This window comes from Sceloporus occidentalis, unplaced genomic scaffold, assembly GCF_023333645.1.
Source record: "Sceloporus occidentalis isolate IW3139 unplaced genomic scaffold, rSceOcc1.0.p SCAF_166, whole genome shotgun sequence".
NCBI lineage: Eukaryota > Metazoa > Chordata > Lepidosauria > Squamata > Phrynosomatidae > Sceloporus > Sceloporus occidentalis.
The window spans coordinates 1,016,656-1,033,982 of record NW_028317146.1 but is presented as its reverse complement, the minus strand read 5'-3'; the positions used below and the strand labels follow the sequence as shown (position 1 = coordinate 1,033,982).

Sequence of the window (17,327 nt, the reverse complement as noted above, 5' to 3'; positions counted from 1 at the left end):
ATTTCATGCATATTGGAAGCTTGCTCATCTGGCAGTTCCTTCCAAGCTGATATTGTAAACACTTCCTTACACAAACCAATACAGTTAAACATATATAAACTCTTTCATACATGCTCTGCCTTCCTGCATTCATTTGTAGAGAGCCCCCAAAAACTTACTTAAATTTTAGATGTTGAATGGTGCCAAGGCATTTAAAGGATCCCTTGACCATTATGGCAAGACGAGTGCAGAGAGCTTCACATTCTTCCATGCTGAAAAGAAACAGATTGTATGCTGCAAAAAACATTGTGCGCTTGATTTTATACTGAAAAGACGCCAATGTTCTTCTTATGGAAACCACTGCCATAGAAGCATAAATACACAAAAATATTACTATACCATAACAATATACCACACTGTTTAATATACCGTCCATGATAACAGCCTCATCATATTATTCCATATGATAAATATAATAAACTGTTTATGGGGCAGATCTGGGGGTCTGGGCACATCTGAGGTTACTCACATCTAAAGAAACTGGGCAGAGGGGGCATATTATTTGTTATTTTACTTGATGTGTCAACAAAGGATATCTAGATTAAGATGCATTCCACTAATTGTGCTTCTATTGGTTATCTTTACTCTGTAGTGTTTGGTACCAACCAGTAACTGTAAAAGAGACAGGATTATTTACCATGCACTAAAACAGACACAATGATTTGGGGAATATTTTTTCCCTTTTATGGATCACTATAATCATAGGGAGAGTTTTCAGGAGAGTTGTGCTTTCAACTTTCCCACTTCCCATGTGGACAGGACAGATCTAATATTTCCCTTAACTTTCCAGCTATCATTACATTACACAGCGGATATATTTTTTAACGATACCTATGAGATGTCAAAACCACAGCTCTGCCTTCTTTTATTATGGTGACAATAGAATTCCACAGGAAGCGGCGCGATTGAGGATCCATGCCTGTAGTGGGTTCATCCTGTACGTAGGCAATAAAGTGTTACATGCCGGTAAATATAGTTTGCTATTTATCAAACTTTTTTTATTGTAAAAATTCTAATCTAAGAAAGAGTAACACGGTGCTTAACTTGCGTTAGTTTACATTAAGTTTCTCTAGGTATTATACATTCAGATTTTTAATATTGGTATGGTGCACGGTGCACTATTTCGTTTCTACCAATAGTAAAAACATCATTAAAACTGGTACCAATGTTTTTAAAAACAAAAGTAAAAGTGAGAGGCGCATGAGCAAATATGGATGTAGGTATATATAATACAATCTAGACCATATATATATATATACATACACATACATATACATATATATATATATATAGAACAAGGTCCAGTACAACCACAATCTCCAAACAAATATTGGATATTATGGTACCAGTCAAGCGGGTTATGTATTGTCAGACAGGTTATGTATTGTCAGGCGGGTTATGTATTGTCAGGCGGGTAATGTATTGTCAGACGGGTTATGTATTGTCAGGCGGGTAATGTACTGTCAGGCGGGTAATGTACTGTCAGGCGGGTTATGTATTGTCAGGCGGGTTATGTATTGTCAGACGGGTTATGTATTGTCAGGCGGGTTATGTATTGACAGACGGGTTATGTATTGTCAGGCGGGTAATGTATTGTCAGGCGGGTAATGTGCTTTAATTTGATTAAGCACTTGAGTTACCAGCAGCACTACTGGAGGACATCCGATGAGAGCGATTGCAGTAGAGAGCTTGCGTTTGTTTCCACCGCTGTAAGTGCCAACAGGCTGATCTGCATATTTGCTAAGACCCAGTTTCTCAATCCCCCATGCTGCAACCTGAAGAAAGAATTGCCAAGAAAATGAATATGTGGGCTATGTTGATGACAAAAGGTTAGTTGTTGAACATAGATGTAGGAAGCCACATATAGGGTGGAAAGTTAATGATATAATTTTGAGAAATTACTATCACCAGAGCCATAACAATGCTATTGTTTGTCAGTGCAGTTGCTATATATTATTATTATACTGATATACCCACGGGATTACACTATTATATTTTGTTCTTTTCCCTACATGCACCTGCGCCCCCATTCTTGTGGTTCCTGTTTTTGAACACTGAGAGGAGTGTTTTTTGAGGGTTGCTGCAGTGCGCCTCTGGCAAGTATATTCTTTATATATTTGTATAAACGATTCACATGTGATTGGTGTCAATTATATCACTGGATTAGTTTACCCTATCAACTTCATCCTCAGGAACCCCTCTCAAACGGCCATAAAGTTGCAGGTGTTCGCGGCCTGTCAAAAGTTCATCGACAGCATCAAACTGAGGACAGTAACCTGTGTTCTGGTGAACATCACCGGTCTCGTTCAATATGCTGAAAGACAAGGGTAAAATCTGAATTCTATTTCTTCAGAAATATATGCCTAAATATATGGTTGTCTTACATATATCATTATATGATTGCCGGTGTTCACAGGGAGGTGATACTTGAAATTTTGGCCAATGGCGAGGCAGAGACGCAATTGCAAGGAGCAAAGTTTAAAAAATGGAGTGGTCCAAAATTAAAGGATTAATAAGGTTAAAATTTAAATAGGGGAGGAAATTATATGAACTAAGGAGGTCAGAAAGCACAACTATGTGGATGTGTGTCTATGCCATTTGAGTCTATTCATTTAAGAGGGAATCTTCAGAAGAGTTGTACATTTCTGATGATCAGCATACATTATGAAGGTCTGACCCCAATGAGCTTCACTTGCCAAGAAAGAAAGATGGCCCTATATAATACATAGTTAAATCAGTGAGAATTTTATGGAATGTCCCAAGTTTAGGGTCCGCCCGAGAAGGTCACTGGGGTTTGCTGTTCATAATATCTGTGTGAAATAGTGAAACGGAGCTGTGAGATATGACTTTAGAGACCAGGCATATGAGGGAGAGTGGGGGCATCGCTTGTCGCTTCCCAAGGGCAATGCGGCTCTGGGATGTGAGCTAGGATGTCTTCTATTTGGAAATCTAAAAATGATCGATCATTACGTTTCTTTACTAATACTGTGTTACATATGCATCAAGATATAACGCAATAATGTCACTGATCGTCTCTTTCTCTGAAATGTTTGTAATTTGCAATTTGGATGTGCCACAACCGCCATTACAGCAGCACAATGACACCCTTTTATTTTGCGGCACATTAATTGGTTACACATAAGCTGGAAACCTATCCCAGCAACTTCCCGGTAGAGTCCTCAATGAGCAATCTCATTAATAATATATCATTAGCCTGCGCATGTACTTGAAGTGAAATACACTAATCTGAACTAATCTAAAACATAACATATGACATAAACAGTGTGTGATTGGACCTTTGCCCACCAGACGAGGATATGCTCTACATTATTTTCACCTTCACCGCTTCTAGGTTAAAAACATGTTTTTGAGTTGACATCACAGAAAAAGCATTGAGGTTATGGGGAACAAGTTCATTTTGTTAACAATGTTTTTTTCCTAAACAAATGATCTGCAAATTGACACTGTCCGGATTCAAAACATGTTGACTCTGCTTCCGAGCAGTAGGACAGGTGTATAGGCTGTTTTCTGCTGCAGGGGACATTTTTTCTACCTGACAGATTATGGCATTTAATAGCGGGAACAGTTTAACTATGTGAGTGACATAAGGCTATGAAACACATTAGAATACAGTCATTCAAAAATGTTTTACTCTATTTTCCCACATAACTTAATAGCTCCAAAATGAAAGGTTAAGTGCTATGACCATCGTGTTACATATTTTTTTTCAAATAAATCCTGCTTCCTGGTCTTGCGAATACTCAAATACCTACAACAAACACAGACCACTGGTAAGGGGTCTGAGGGCCAGATGGGTAAGGGTACATTCCCCTGGATACTTGAATGTGGTCAGTTTACGGTATCTCAGAACTGCATTTTTGACAGTCTACACTACAAGGCATGGTCATTGCCACCACAGAACCGCCGTGCATTGCAACAATTTACAAAGACCATTCACTGAACCATAAGAAGTCATAGAAACCATGATTGGCCAGTATGGGACATCTACCTTAAACCAACCAACATATCTGTCCTTTTGTTGTAGAGATGCATTCATTAACACACACAACTTAAGTTGTTAATGTTTTTCTCTAGCCACAAACTTGAATGTTTCCTACAAGCCTCCACAATGCTGCTTAGAAGTCAATTTCTTAGCTTTATGCAATGTCATACTCAGTTTCCCAGACAGATATGCTCCTGGTTTTATTACCCCCAGAAGTATATTACGCCATATGCCAAGAGTGGAAATCAATAAAAGTGCAGTAAAATGTAACATTCGCAGCAATACTATTTCTTGGCCAAGTACAACAAATGCTTAGACAACAGTCAACAGAAATTAATGAAATATTTAATACTTCTAAATAATTTTCACTCCCCCTATTGTTACAGCGCTACAGAAACTGCTGGCTCTCTATAAGTAACATTTAATGTGAAACCCAAATACAAGCTGATATATTATGTAAAGAATCCAGAGTACGGTTATCCAAGTATAGCTAAATGAGTTTACACCTCTCTGTGTTTATTGGCACAACATAACATTAACATTAACATTAACCAAATGTTAATACTATCCAAACACATATGAAAAGGACTTGCGAACATGTGGTACATATCCCTTCTGCCCTCCTTTATTATAGTAAGACACCAGAATTAATATAAAATACATACAAATATCACAGAAAAATAAATACGCTACATTCTCACAAAACAGCTTAGAGACAGGCGCTTATTTCCACTGTTTTAATATATTATAGATGCTAGCGTGGTAATACATCAAAAATTGCATTACCCTTAACTAAGTCATAATCATGCCGCATTGAACCCAACAAAAGAAGAAAAAGAAAACTAAAAATAAAGAACCAATTGAAGAGTCCAATTGGTGTAAAAAAAAGGCTGTCCCAAACGACACCTCGCTCTCTAAAGAAAGCGATCACAGATCATCCTTCCAGTCAAAAAATTATTCACAAAAAATAACAGTAATAAGGGGCATGATCAATGGTGTCCAAAATTCATCTGATGGCAAAGTCAAAATGTTTCCACCATCTAATTTCAACAGTGAATTTAGTAATAAATATAACAAAGTCTTTGTTATATTATCTATTACAAAGTGCACTGTTAAGATTATAAAATAGTATATTTCTGTGGATCTTTCATGTGCTATCTGTGCAGCTACCTTTTACTGCTGGTATGTGTTACAGAAAATGCATTGTGTAAATTGAAATGATTATTATATATATCATGCAAAGTCACATGACCTTTAGGGATTATAGATCTTTTTCTATGGTGGCCCTACAAAAAAGGTATGACGTTTGACTAAATAATCCATTCTCTAGTAAACAAATCCTGGGATATCTGCTCATGTTTAAAAATGTTTTTTATTTTACATATTTACCTATATCCAGCCACAGTTGCATCCCCTGATGTTACATCAATATCTCCAGTCAACATCTTGAAAGTTGTAGTTTTCCCAGCACCATTCACTCCCAACAGACCAAAACACTGGATTAAACATAAAAGCAGGGTTTTATATGGTTTGAATGCTGCGTTAATTCATGAAGTTAAAACCAGACATTAGCTAAAGTCTTTATTAAAAACCGATTTAGTAACATCTCCAAACACAGCTGCAGAAAATGTATTACTGTCCTGGGTCAAAAGCAAGTGCCGGCTGTCACTTAAGCGTGTAAACTGTGGATGTCCCTTAAAAGAAATATAGGAACCCAGACATTGTTGGGGACAGGAGACCCAATGTCTCCTGAGATGCATTCCAGACAGCAGCTATGTACAATGTACAATGTGGCTGCAAATTAAAAAAACGAAACTCAATCGTTAGGTGGTAGGACATGTTTCTAGATGAATCTTCCCAGGCTTAAAATTACCGGGATCTTCCCCCATACAATGCATCACACCTTTCAATTTATACTTCACTGATCTATTGAAAATTATTGTTTCTGTGTAATTCCATTATTCTCGTGTTATGTTCATTGGAAGTAGTAAATATGTCACTTGGGTTTATTGAAATGTAAAGACGCTGTACCCAACTGACCAACAGATGGTGCAATTAGACTTTATTGTTCTTGATAAAGGTTAAGAAAATCTAAAAACATCTCAGATCAGAGTAAAATCAGTAACGCAGAAAACAAATGTTTGCTTACAAATTAAACCTTTTGAATCGCAGTTATGGAAAGCTTCACAACATAGTTGGCAGGTAAGAACCATTGAGCCCATCTAGACTGCCCATTAACATCAATTTTAGTTAGTAAATTGATCTTTTTGCAGGGCCTACCTCTCCGGGACGGACTCCGACACACAGTCTGTCTACAGAAGGGACCTGTTTACCCACATACACCTAAATGGAGAAAAACAAAATGTTATATTTCAATGCTTTCACATCCAAGTGAATATAGTTACTCCCTAAATTAGATTTTACCTTTGTTAATTCCTTAATTTTTAAAATGTCATTTTTTCCACCACCTTTCATGACTCTCTGTCTCTCCTGTGCCACGTCCTCATCTTCACCGTCAATTGCACCTCTGCTTGGCTCTGAAACCCTAGAATAAACAAAAAATACTATATTTGTAGTTTCTAAGTACATTTTGTTGAGTTTGTGCCCATGTCACAAGGAAGATCCTTTGCAGAGTGTCTCCTTGTATTACTTATCAATGGACTGTTATCTTTAGAATGAACACCAGACCATTTAAGAATGTGCAGATTAAAGTCCAGTCTGCATTTATTTCTTTTTGGTATGACAACTATCTGCTTTGTATCTCAATGGCACGAGGGCATTATCTCCTATCATATACTATGAAGGAGAAGTGTTTGACCAACATATTTATACATTAACTTCTCTAATCAATAGTAAGAACTACACATAGTACATCTATACATTCTCTTCTACACAACAGATTGACAGCAATCTCTAAAATGCAATGCACTTGTTAAGTTTGTATATTCTCAGTGTACTAATTCATATGTTATCCATTCTTATTTAGGTGTTGCTGACCTGTTAAGACCCCAAACGGAGTCCAGTAATAGTCATGGCATTTTCATTATTGAATGGTGAGGCTAGTAAGCTACATCCAGCCAAATGACAAGGTATGTATAAGGCGTAAATCATCTTTTACATCTATACATTTAATAATTACTAAATAATACATTATCACACTTTTAGCCCATATCTGTGTGTCTCTGCCTATTTCCCCATTAGTTGGAGATATGTGTATCTTACCATGCGCTAAGAAAGAAGCGGTTCTGAATAAGTAGATTTAAACCAAAGTATAAAACTCCTTCAATTGCCATTGCAAAGATATTTCTACCCAAGAACTCCCACTGGAAAGGATTTGTGATATGTTCCTCACCTGAAAATAAACAAACAAAAAAGAAATGTGTTTCTTGCGTATTCACAACATGCATTAAGGCCATCTGCTGGTAATGCATCGCTTGATCACGACATATTCCAGTGGGCAAGACATCAAAAACTTGGCTAAGCATGTTTAGCATCAGCGAGATATTCCTTCTCCCTGACTATATATATGCATTTGCCTAAGACTAAGCACCTCCTTTGGGGCAAAACATGTTAAGTGGTGCTTTTTTCTTCCTGTTCCAACATGGAAGAATACAATTTACTACCATCTACTGATTTCATTGGCGTAACTGTGGTTGAATGATGTCTCTCCACATACTTTATCTATAATATACATGTAACAGGGAACTCTCAGGGTCTGAAGCTGACTCTCAGGATGTTTACTTAGAGTCTTGGGGTAAATGGGCAAGCTTTCAGGGTGACATGCTCTAGAGCTGACTGCTTAATATTCTACTGGGATTTAATTATATCTGGGCAACCCAGTTGGTGCTTTACTTGCTGATATGCCATAGCTGAATCATTGGAGTATAGACAACCTACTTCATATTCTTATCTCATGACAAATTTACTGTTGGCCACCATCAGAAGGACAATTAGATATTATCTGAAGAGCCCCTGTGTCAATTAATTTATAACGTTTCAATGTAAGGACACAGATGTGATGGCCTTATAGAACTATAGATAATAAGCAGTATCTTTTTTCTGGTCTATAAACAGCCAGGGAGCAGTTGTTTAAAAATTGGACTGGGAGGCAAGAGAAGCAAATTCCTTTGTTTCCATTGAGATACCTGATATCTTCCACAATGCTCCGACACACAGTGCTAGCACTAAAACACACCACAAGCCATGCTTGAGTGAGAGAAGCAGGAATAGGAATGTAGAAAGAGTTTTCGTCACCTTGGTGGTTGCCAAGTAGATAATTTAAACATTTAATGCCAGTAGTGCACCTTGTAATACACACCAAATCGAGCATACACATCAGTCACAGCTTGGTTCATCGCCAAGTCAATGAGTCCACGGCCCAGGCAGAAGTGTGGGAAGATTAAAAGCATGTCTTTCAGCCTTTCGTTGAACCTTAACAAAGCCTGAAAAGAACAACATGACACAGTGTACCAATCCACATAGAGCATTTACGGGGGTCATTGAGATGAGGGGCAAGCTGAACACCCAAGCGCTACAGGAATATAGATATTTATTTCTGAGAATCAAAAAAAAACAACAAACAAACCTACACCACACTGTTAAATACTATAAGTCTATACTTACCCTGTTGTTGTCAAAGAGGTCCAAGATGAAAGTGATGGCACTGCTATTTATGCCAATAAAGAGATTTAAACAAGACAGCGCAACATAGGCTGTGCTTGGTACATTGAACAGATAAGAAGCAGGATACATCATGGGGATCACAGCCCATCTGTAAATGAAGAAGAATCACTAGAGGGAAGAACTGGAAAAAGTAGACACAACTCACGTAAACAAAAAGTTATTTTCCCATCATTGGGGTCTATTCACTATTGGGGGTGTTCACAAGGTAGCAACTCCTCCTGAAAACTTGACAGCTCTCCCTTTAGTGAAGAGACCCCAGAGTGTTTAAATAATAAACAGACCAAACTTAATATGTAGTGATAGCTTTTTAGACCTTTTAGGCATAATGCTAGATGAATATATTCATATCTAATCTATACATCTATCTATGTCTTATCTATATCTATGTTACATAGATTTATGCGTGTTACATATGTGTATATCTCAGTATAGCTATTTAATTCTCACGTTAAAGCTGTACTGTGTTAGCAATCTAATTTAGTACTGACCTCATTACGTCAGCAAAACCTATTACAGTTGGATGTACAATAACCCTAGTAAATGATAAATTCTTACCCGTAGAAGAAGAGCAGTGCAATGAGAGCAGGTAGGTTAGCTGAGGACGTATAGGCTTTCTTTTCAAATACAATGAATATTGCAACAACCATAATAACACTGATAGCATAATTCACCTGGACATAGAAAGAAAAAGACATTGGAGACATTCATTCTGGTCAGGGTGCACCACTCTGAAAGTCATACAGCTATGAGTTATGTTATTAAAATATTTTATGTTATTAAAAGCATTAATTATTAATGTAACCATGCATCCTTCCCATTCAGCCATTAATGTCATTCCCATTATCTCTTATAGTAATAACTGTATTTTCCCCTTTTTTTTTCTATCCTGCCAAGATTTGTACTACAGGTTCCAGGGTTTTCATTATTGGAGTGAAATTGTTTAATACCCCCAGCTGCCCCCTAACCAGCTCCTGCTATATGATTGAGCTTATCTAGGATTTTATCTGTACTTTACTGATTCTCAGCAATTCCCTAACCCATTCTGGCAAACCATCCTCTACTTATTCTGACTTTTAATGCTCACTCAAATATTACTTTTTCAGAAAAGCAGATGACCCCTCTTTCGAATCCCCACAATCTACAGCCTTAAAGAAACCATCTTCTCACTGAGATGTCCACACTAAGACTTCTCAACATAATCTTTATCCAAACAGTCCCTCGCCTTCTGTCTCATTGTCCCTCAACCTCGTAATACATTGTAAGCCTAGAAGAGCACAGCAGACATCTTCTGTACCGTTATTGTCTATTTCATATAATGACAGTCTTATGTCAGTTATTGTTCATTTTATGGTCACATGAATTCAATCAGTCTAAAAGATATGTAGGTTAAACTAATACTCTCTCCCTTTATGCTAAATTAATATATAACCATTATGTTTTTTTAGAGTTACTCACAATGTCCCAGACATAATTTGTGAACCAGTACACTGTGGGGCTGACACCACTGACAAACTGAAGATGTTTAGCATTGGACACCCTCTCCTGAATCAAGTACAGAACAAAACTGGCTGGGATGAATGACATAGCAAAGATCACACAGATGGCAACCACCACATCCACTGAAGTAGTCAATCTGTAAAAAAAAATAACATAACACCAATGGCAAATCTGAATAGAGATAAACCTGAGCCTTTCCAGCTTATTTACAACATATACATTATATGTGATGAATATCCCATGTAGAGAATGGAGACGGCAATCAGTGTGACCTCAACCAGTGTGTTTTGGTCTAGAATGAGAAAACTTTTTGGTTAGAGAACTTCCACTTTTTGCTTTGCCCAATTTCATAAGTAAAATCCATATTAAGCAAGATATTATAAATATATATTTAAAACTCTTAGTTAGAATTCATCAAGGTGAGTACTTTCTTTGAATGTCCATATACCTTAATATTGATGATGTCTACATTAACTGATTATTGATTTTTGGCAAAATATTCTAGACCTAATATTTATGGATTTTTGAAGCCCAAATGCACTTTATTCAAGTGGAAATATGTTATTACTTGTGTAACAGTATAGAAAATATTAAGGTGAATGTTAAAGTTTTTTGGGCACAGTATTGCACTTATTGCACTTGCAATGTCAACATTATAGCTTTCAAGGACAGTAAGTGTCAGTACAGGCTAGCTAAGCTGTCTGCTTACACTGTAACTTCCGAAAGCTGATCCTTTGTGAGATTCAATGGATGGTTCATTGCAGTTATACCATACTCGCCAGGGTCCTTGTCATCACCGAGGTTGGCTCTGAGAATAGCATTGTTAGCAATATTGATGAAGATGACCATGGAATGCCAACCTTTATTGTTGAACCAAACCTAGAAAAAGCAATGTAAGACACTACTATACAGTTCTCCAAATTATGGGTAGTAGCATAGGAAAGCTAATATGGCAACAGAATATTTAAACGTATATATTATTATTCATTAGGAAAGCTAATATGGCAACATAATTACTGATCTATACTAGCAACAGTGATTAGCAAGTCTGTTTTATGTGTGTTTGATGCTACATTACAAAATGGTCCTCACATTTCTAGAACTAACTCCATAAGTTGATGGCATTTTTTCTGCCAGCGGCTCAATAATCTGTTTCTATTTTTATGTCTGACCCTGTCTATTACTTGGTAGCAGGTCAAGTGAGAACCTCTAACACTTTACTAATGTCCAGGAAAAGCAGCACATATTCCTGAGAATACGGTTCTATACCTTGATGTTGTTTTCAGTTTCCAGATCTCTGAGGAAGGCAGGCAGTTGTTGTGAAACAGCCTTTGTAGTAATTCCCTATTGTAAATGCAAAGAACATATAAAATTAATCAAAATACATATTTTTTTTTTAACATAAAACCACAAAAAAAAGGTCTGCTTTGCTTACTCCTGTCACATTGATCATCTGGCCAAGATGAGTGAAAAAGTTTGTGATGCTTTGACCCTCAACTTCTAGAACCGGAAGTTTACCACCGACAGAAATCCCACCGTATCTACAGGAAAGTAAATAAAATATTTCACAGCACTTAAGCCACATCTTTTACTTCTGCCATGCAGAGGTTTATTTCATGTGAGTGGGGCTAACATTCAATAATATCAATAATTACTCCGTGCAAGGTAGTCAAGTAACAATAAAAAGTAATCCTAAGTAGTATTGTACAGTACACAAAGTATGAGACTAATTAGGGTCTAGTAGTATCAACTTAAGGAAACTTGACAGGAAAATATTTGATGTTTTAAAAAAAAAAACATATTATGTACATATTATATTACACGTACCTTTGTTCATTCACCCAATATTTAGTCTTCATACTAAAAGAGATTAATATACAAACATATTATAAAGCAATTCTAATATCCAAACTATTATTTTTTTCAGTAATAAGTAAAAGTTTCTAGGTATGTAAATTATAATAGATTAAAGAAAAATATTAAAGGGGCGCTTATGTTTTTTTTTGCACCTTTCTTAATTAGGCATGATAAGACAAATTCTTATTATTAAATAATTGTATTCTTAAATTCTTAGTGGTCAACAGTAACTCACCTGACCGCACTTAACTGCATTCAATAAACCCAACTCTGGTCAGTAGTTGGAGTAGCCATAGTCATGTTAACTTTAGTGAATATGCTAGTTGCTTCTGTACAGTCAACAGAGATGAGTTGAAGTCACTTTTCTTCCAACTCATCTCAACTGAATGGTTAGTAACTATCCTCCTCCGCTATACCCAATGACTTTTATTCGCAACATGTGCATTTATATCAATTCTTAATTTCCAGAAAAGGGATTTATGAAAACTGCTTTGAAATGTTGGTGGACTCTGGGGAGAGTTTGTAAACCTCATAGAAGATAGATTTTGAAAACACATCTCTTAGAAAAGAAAGAAAGCTGTATCACATGGAAACTGTAAAAGGTAATAGGGAACATTCCACAGCACCTGCTTCTTATCAGATTGGGGTATGTTTTCACAAGGTAATCCGAAATATTTCGCTCTGTCAGGTCCTGTAGGATCTCGGAGCTGGGCTGAATTCTCTGAGGATATAAACATAAAGATATTCAAATAAGTTGTTATCTTACATTCATATATCTTGGAATCTTGTGAATAAGATTTGTAAAGTTCACGGAACACGTGCACTTCCCAATGGCTGACTATGATGGGAGCTTGAAGCTTCCTATCCTAGCCAGTATTTTTTTAAAGGATGCTGCATAATGTGTGAAGCCTTAATTGCAAATTCTTCACTAATCTAAAGAGTAACCAGTCTTAAAAAGTCACCAGAATACTAAGCTCCAACGTTAAACCACTACTTCCTAACAGTTTGTGCAATTCTCTTCCATGTCTGACAACTCCAAATTATCTTGTAATAAATCCAATAAGTCCAATGTGTTTTCAGGGTTCTAATACAAGCTTATAATGTATGGAGTTTTCTTGAATTTCACTTTAACTTGCTGTAGAATATGGTGGTGCTAGATAAATCAATAAAAAATAATAGACACTATCTACTGTACATGTGTACAGCTTCAATCATCACAATCGGTCATTTTTCTGCTAAGCTACTAAAATCAGCTGTATATGGGGATTTACCTGGGGTGGAGGGCGTCCGCCTGCTCCCTCAGGGCATTCTGGGAGCATAATCAGCTTACTTTTTGTACTACATGTGCATGATGGAGATGGGAACTCAGGAGTCCAGTTCCGAGATAACAGTAAGCTGGTAACACTTGGAGGAACAGATGGGATAATCCACTCATTCGAAGTATTGGTGCACAGAAACTTTTTACTAAAAAAAAAAAATAGAGTTTACTTAAGATGTATTACAACATAAATTGCACAAAGCGTAAAATTCCAGTAAATGTTTCTCTTCGGTCAAAGAACATTCTGACTTGGTGTTTTGATTACTTACGATAGTGGTTCTTCTGTCATACAGCGAGTCCCAAAGCCTGGACTGTTTAGGAGGGCGTCTGTTATAGGAACCATTTGTTCACTTCCGGGCTGCTCATTGCTAGGGTCAGGAGGAAAGATGATAAGAATACATTTTCCTGATATGGTCAACCAATATAATCACATGAATCATCATTAAAAAGTTCAAGAACAGAAAAAAACAAGATCTGAATTCAAATCATATCCTCAATACTATTTACAATTATTGCACAACAGGAAGTACAGGCTGGAAATTTTCTGCCTAAGTGGCAAGTTAAAAACATTGCCCAGAACATATTTGGTACATGTTGACTAGCTTACATCTTGTACAATAAGCAGACTTGTGTAACACGTCTAATCATCAAGATGGCTGTATAAATAGTTTTTACAAAACATGGACAGAACGAGGAGTAAATGTAACATATCCTAGTTGTCCTTTGGGACAATTTGAAGATGTAAAAATCAACATTTTTGTATCAAACTGGGTCATGTCTTCTTTTGATACTAAAAAACCCAAAATAGCAAAGAAGAGGGATACTGTGAAACACATTCTGTCTGAAGATCTGCAAACAAGCCACACTTTTTGGATACCCCAGCTTGAGCACATGCATCTCAATTAAGCATTATTATTTAGCAAAGATGCACAGGATTCCAGGCCCGTTTATAGCCTTCAAGTACTAAAGTTGCACAGCCCTGTTCTAGAATACATTGATTCATTGGAAGACAAGAGGTCTTTTTGTGTATCCCATGTAGTCATCTAAGGAACTACAAGACTAATATTATCCATAATACTTCTTCTTGCCTAGTTAGGGTAATATGTGTGTCTGATTTAACATGAAGGAGATAAGGATAAGTAAAAAGTAAGTACATATATGCTGATTTCTCTCACCTGAAGAACATGTACTGTTGCCCATAGATCCATGGATGAAGGGTGAGGCTAGGATATTCTCCAAAAGGAGGAACAATGAGAGTGAACACAAGGGCCAGTAACACAAAGCTTGCAGGAAGCACAATCTATAAGATTAAATGGACAAGGTATAAGAAATGACACGTTAGCACGTTAGTGCAAATTATTGATTAGTTGAGAAGATGAGTGAGACCATACAAACAGCCAGTGTTACTGTAGAGACACTGCACATGAGTGGCTGGCTGGGACTACCCATAGGTCATTGGAATCTATAGCATCTTATAGAAAGATTCAGAATTCCAATATGGTTAATGAATGCTATGAATTAATGGAAATAGGCATGATGATCTGCCGTTGAAGTTGAGTTGGAGTGACGTTCAGAATTGTGTTAAGGTTAAATAGAGAATGAAGAGAATAATAGAGGAAATACAATGTAATACAGCAGACCCTGCCTGTGTAAAACCCTGCATTGTCTCACCAGTTGGTAAAACCTTACCTGAGCAAGAAAGTCCTTATGACTACGAGTGGCATGGTGGTAACGTTTAATGAGGAGTGCTTTAAATTGCTGGTGCATCAGTTCACTGCCTTTTATTTGTCTAGATCCTCTTCCATCTCGTTCATCAAGCTTGGGAGGCTTAGTGCGGGCATCATGTTGTGTATTTTCAGCATCAACCTTTTGAGAGTCTTTCCCTTGTGGCTCTGAAATTTGGGATCAATTGATAGACCTTAGTATTCACAAGAAATGGCTAAACTGCAGTGCTGCAGACTTGCATAAAGATTAGCTGAATAAACATCAGAAGCGCTATACTCCATAAAAGATGCCCAAGATTTCATGTTCATGATGTTTAAGATTTTTGTCTTGACATATCAAGTAAGTTCAGCCAGAAGGAAATAGAAGAGCCTTTCCATTAACAATTGTTTTCTTATTCATTCATTAACATTGGACACTTAAGAAGAAGTATTTTGAATTTTTAGAAATAAAAAGCCCAGCAGCGTTATCTCAGTCTTTGCATTCCTGGACAGAAATGTTGTTCAAGCTTATTCTCACCGAGCTGTTTTAAACACTTATGCCATTCAACACATTAACTTTTCATGTGTCAGACAGGTGGGGAGGAGAGTGTGGGGTTAAATGCACACAATCTCTACAGAGTAGTTCTAGTGAATACTCCGGTGGCTATACAATAAGTTAACACAGCAATGCCCTAGGGAAGTAATAGGTTACATAATTCATATTGAAAACAGCTTCATAATACATAGTACTACAATTATACTGTAATTGCTGATATCATCCAGCCATGATGATAAGTAGAGTTGGACTGACAAGCAGCAACTGCCTATCATTGACCTAAAGCGCATCTAGAGTGCAAGCAGGTTACCTACCCCAACAGCAGTCCTGATATATAAGATATATTTCTAAGCAGCAACTTTATAAGCAATGGAGAAAGCAAGCCCCAAGATGCCCAATAAAAAGTGCAGCTTCATGGTTCAAGTACATGATAAGGATGGATGAACCAGCCAGTGAGTTTTGTATTGGGTTACTAGTACTTTTCTAGTTTAGAAATTCTGTTAGTTCTAAAGTTAACATACTTAGAAGAGATGGACCTTTTCAAAATACCTTTAAAACACATGTGCGTAATGCCTTCATGGCTTCAAGTACTGATCAACAAATACAAATTATCTGACTCAGCTCATCTATTTTTAGAATGACATTATTATTTTTCTTATTATTTATTGTATTAGGGAAACCTGCTCCAAAGAAAATTGTATACTGAATGTTATAAAGCCAAAGAATGAGCGTGATAAATAATGTTATAAATAATGTTATCATTATTTATGTACAGTTCTCACCAAAAATGGGACAGGTTTACCTAAACAATTTTTGCTGTTTTTAAGGTTATAATTTCCATTCCTATATAAATTCACTGGTGGACATGTTCACCCATCTTTATCCAACTTGAGTTACCTTTGATTTCAATATTGATAACCGCTGCCTTGCTATCTGCAGCTAGACTTGTTCTGGATTTTCGCTGTTGTAACATCCATTCTTCTGTTATTCCGTTTGGAAATAAAATACAAACCGAGCAAAACAACTTGTCAATAAAATGAGAAGAATTCCTCTTGAAATGGTATCTGTCTGTTTGTGCAATGAAAATGTGATCTACTGGCCTATTAGCAGCTTCTACTATGAACCCCCAGTGGTGTGGATAAGGCAACCAGATGATATTTGGGTTCAATGAAGTGACTGGCTGGTTAGGCAATGAAGAGCGATATTGCCCTGCATTTAGCATTTGACCCAAATGGATGTAGCTAAAACCAAGACTCTACCAGCAGTTGTTGAGGAGATGTTTGAGAGCTTCTATCTGTCCAGCAAAGGGACTAAATATGCCTAAAGGTTCCTTTATATAGTACCACCAGATTCTGTTGTGCTATACAACAAAGTTATGCAAATGGGTGCCGCTCATCAGGGGGGTGACTTAAAATCACTCAAGGGAGCCGGAGGTCTGTTAAAGACCTCCGATATCGCTCCCTTGCGATCCGTGCGGCAACAGCTGCTGTGCGCCGGGATTTGTTGTCAGATCCCGGCGCACAACACTGAAGCCGCGCCCACTGAACCGGAAGAAGACAGAAGAACTGAAGAAGAGGAGCGAAGAGGAGGAAAAGAAGCTGTAAGGAGAAAAGAGGAAAGGTAGGAAAGCATTCAGTGAGTGAGAGTGGATTGGTATATGTGTGGATTGGT

General features: G+C 37.1%; 1 protein-coding gene across 1 annotated transcript in view; it reads right to left on the bottom strand.

The window, feature by feature from the left end:
* The window catches only part of LOC149279423 (retinal-specific phospholipid-transporting ATPase ABCA4-like), a 77,026-nt gene that overhangs the window by 1,205 nt on the left and 58,494 nt on the right, over positions 1 to 17,327 (bottom strand). Inside the window, exons 28-49 of the mRNA XM_089501203.1 lie at positions 16,554 to 16,637; positions 15,087 to 15,289; positions 14,573 to 14,697; positions 13,667 to 13,765; positions 13,351 to 13,543; positions 12,706 to 12,800; positions 12,050 to 12,082; positions 11,658 to 11,763; positions 11,492 to 11,566; positions 10,932 to 11,101; positions 10,181 to 10,358; positions 9,281 to 9,396; positions 8,666 to 8,813; positions 8,361 to 8,484; positions 7,265 to 7,394; positions 6,467 to 6,587; positions 6,323 to 6,385; positions 5,432 to 5,538; positions 2,212 to 2,353; positions 1,680 to 1,814; positions 871 to 974; positions 159 to 251 (exon numbers count right to left, since the gene is read on the bottom strand). Of these exons, the coding sequence (XP_089357329.1) occupies positions 159 to 251; positions 871 to 974; positions 1,680 to 1,814; positions 2,212 to 2,353; positions 5,432 to 5,538; positions 6,323 to 6,385; positions 6,467 to 6,587; positions 7,265 to 7,394; positions 8,361 to 8,484; positions 8,666 to 8,813; positions 9,281 to 9,396; positions 10,181 to 10,358; positions 10,932 to 11,101; positions 11,492 to 11,566; positions 11,658 to 11,763; positions 12,050 to 12,082; positions 12,706 to 12,800; positions 13,351 to 13,543; positions 13,667 to 13,765; positions 14,573 to 14,697; positions 15,087 to 15,289; positions 16,554 to 16,637 (2,644 nt within the window). The remainder of the gene's footprint in view (positions 1 to 158; positions 252 to 870; positions 975 to 1,679; positions 1,815 to 2,211; positions 2,354 to 5,431; positions 5,539 to 6,322; positions 6,386 to 6,466; positions 6,588 to 7,264; positions 7,395 to 8,360; positions 8,485 to 8,665; positions 8,814 to 9,280; positions 9,397 to 10,180; positions 10,359 to 10,931; positions 11,102 to 11,491; positions 11,567 to 11,657; positions 11,764 to 12,049; positions 12,083 to 12,705; positions 12,801 to 13,350; positions 13,544 to 13,666; positions 13,766 to 14,572; positions 14,698 to 15,086; positions 15,290 to 16,553; positions 16,638 to 17,327) is intronic.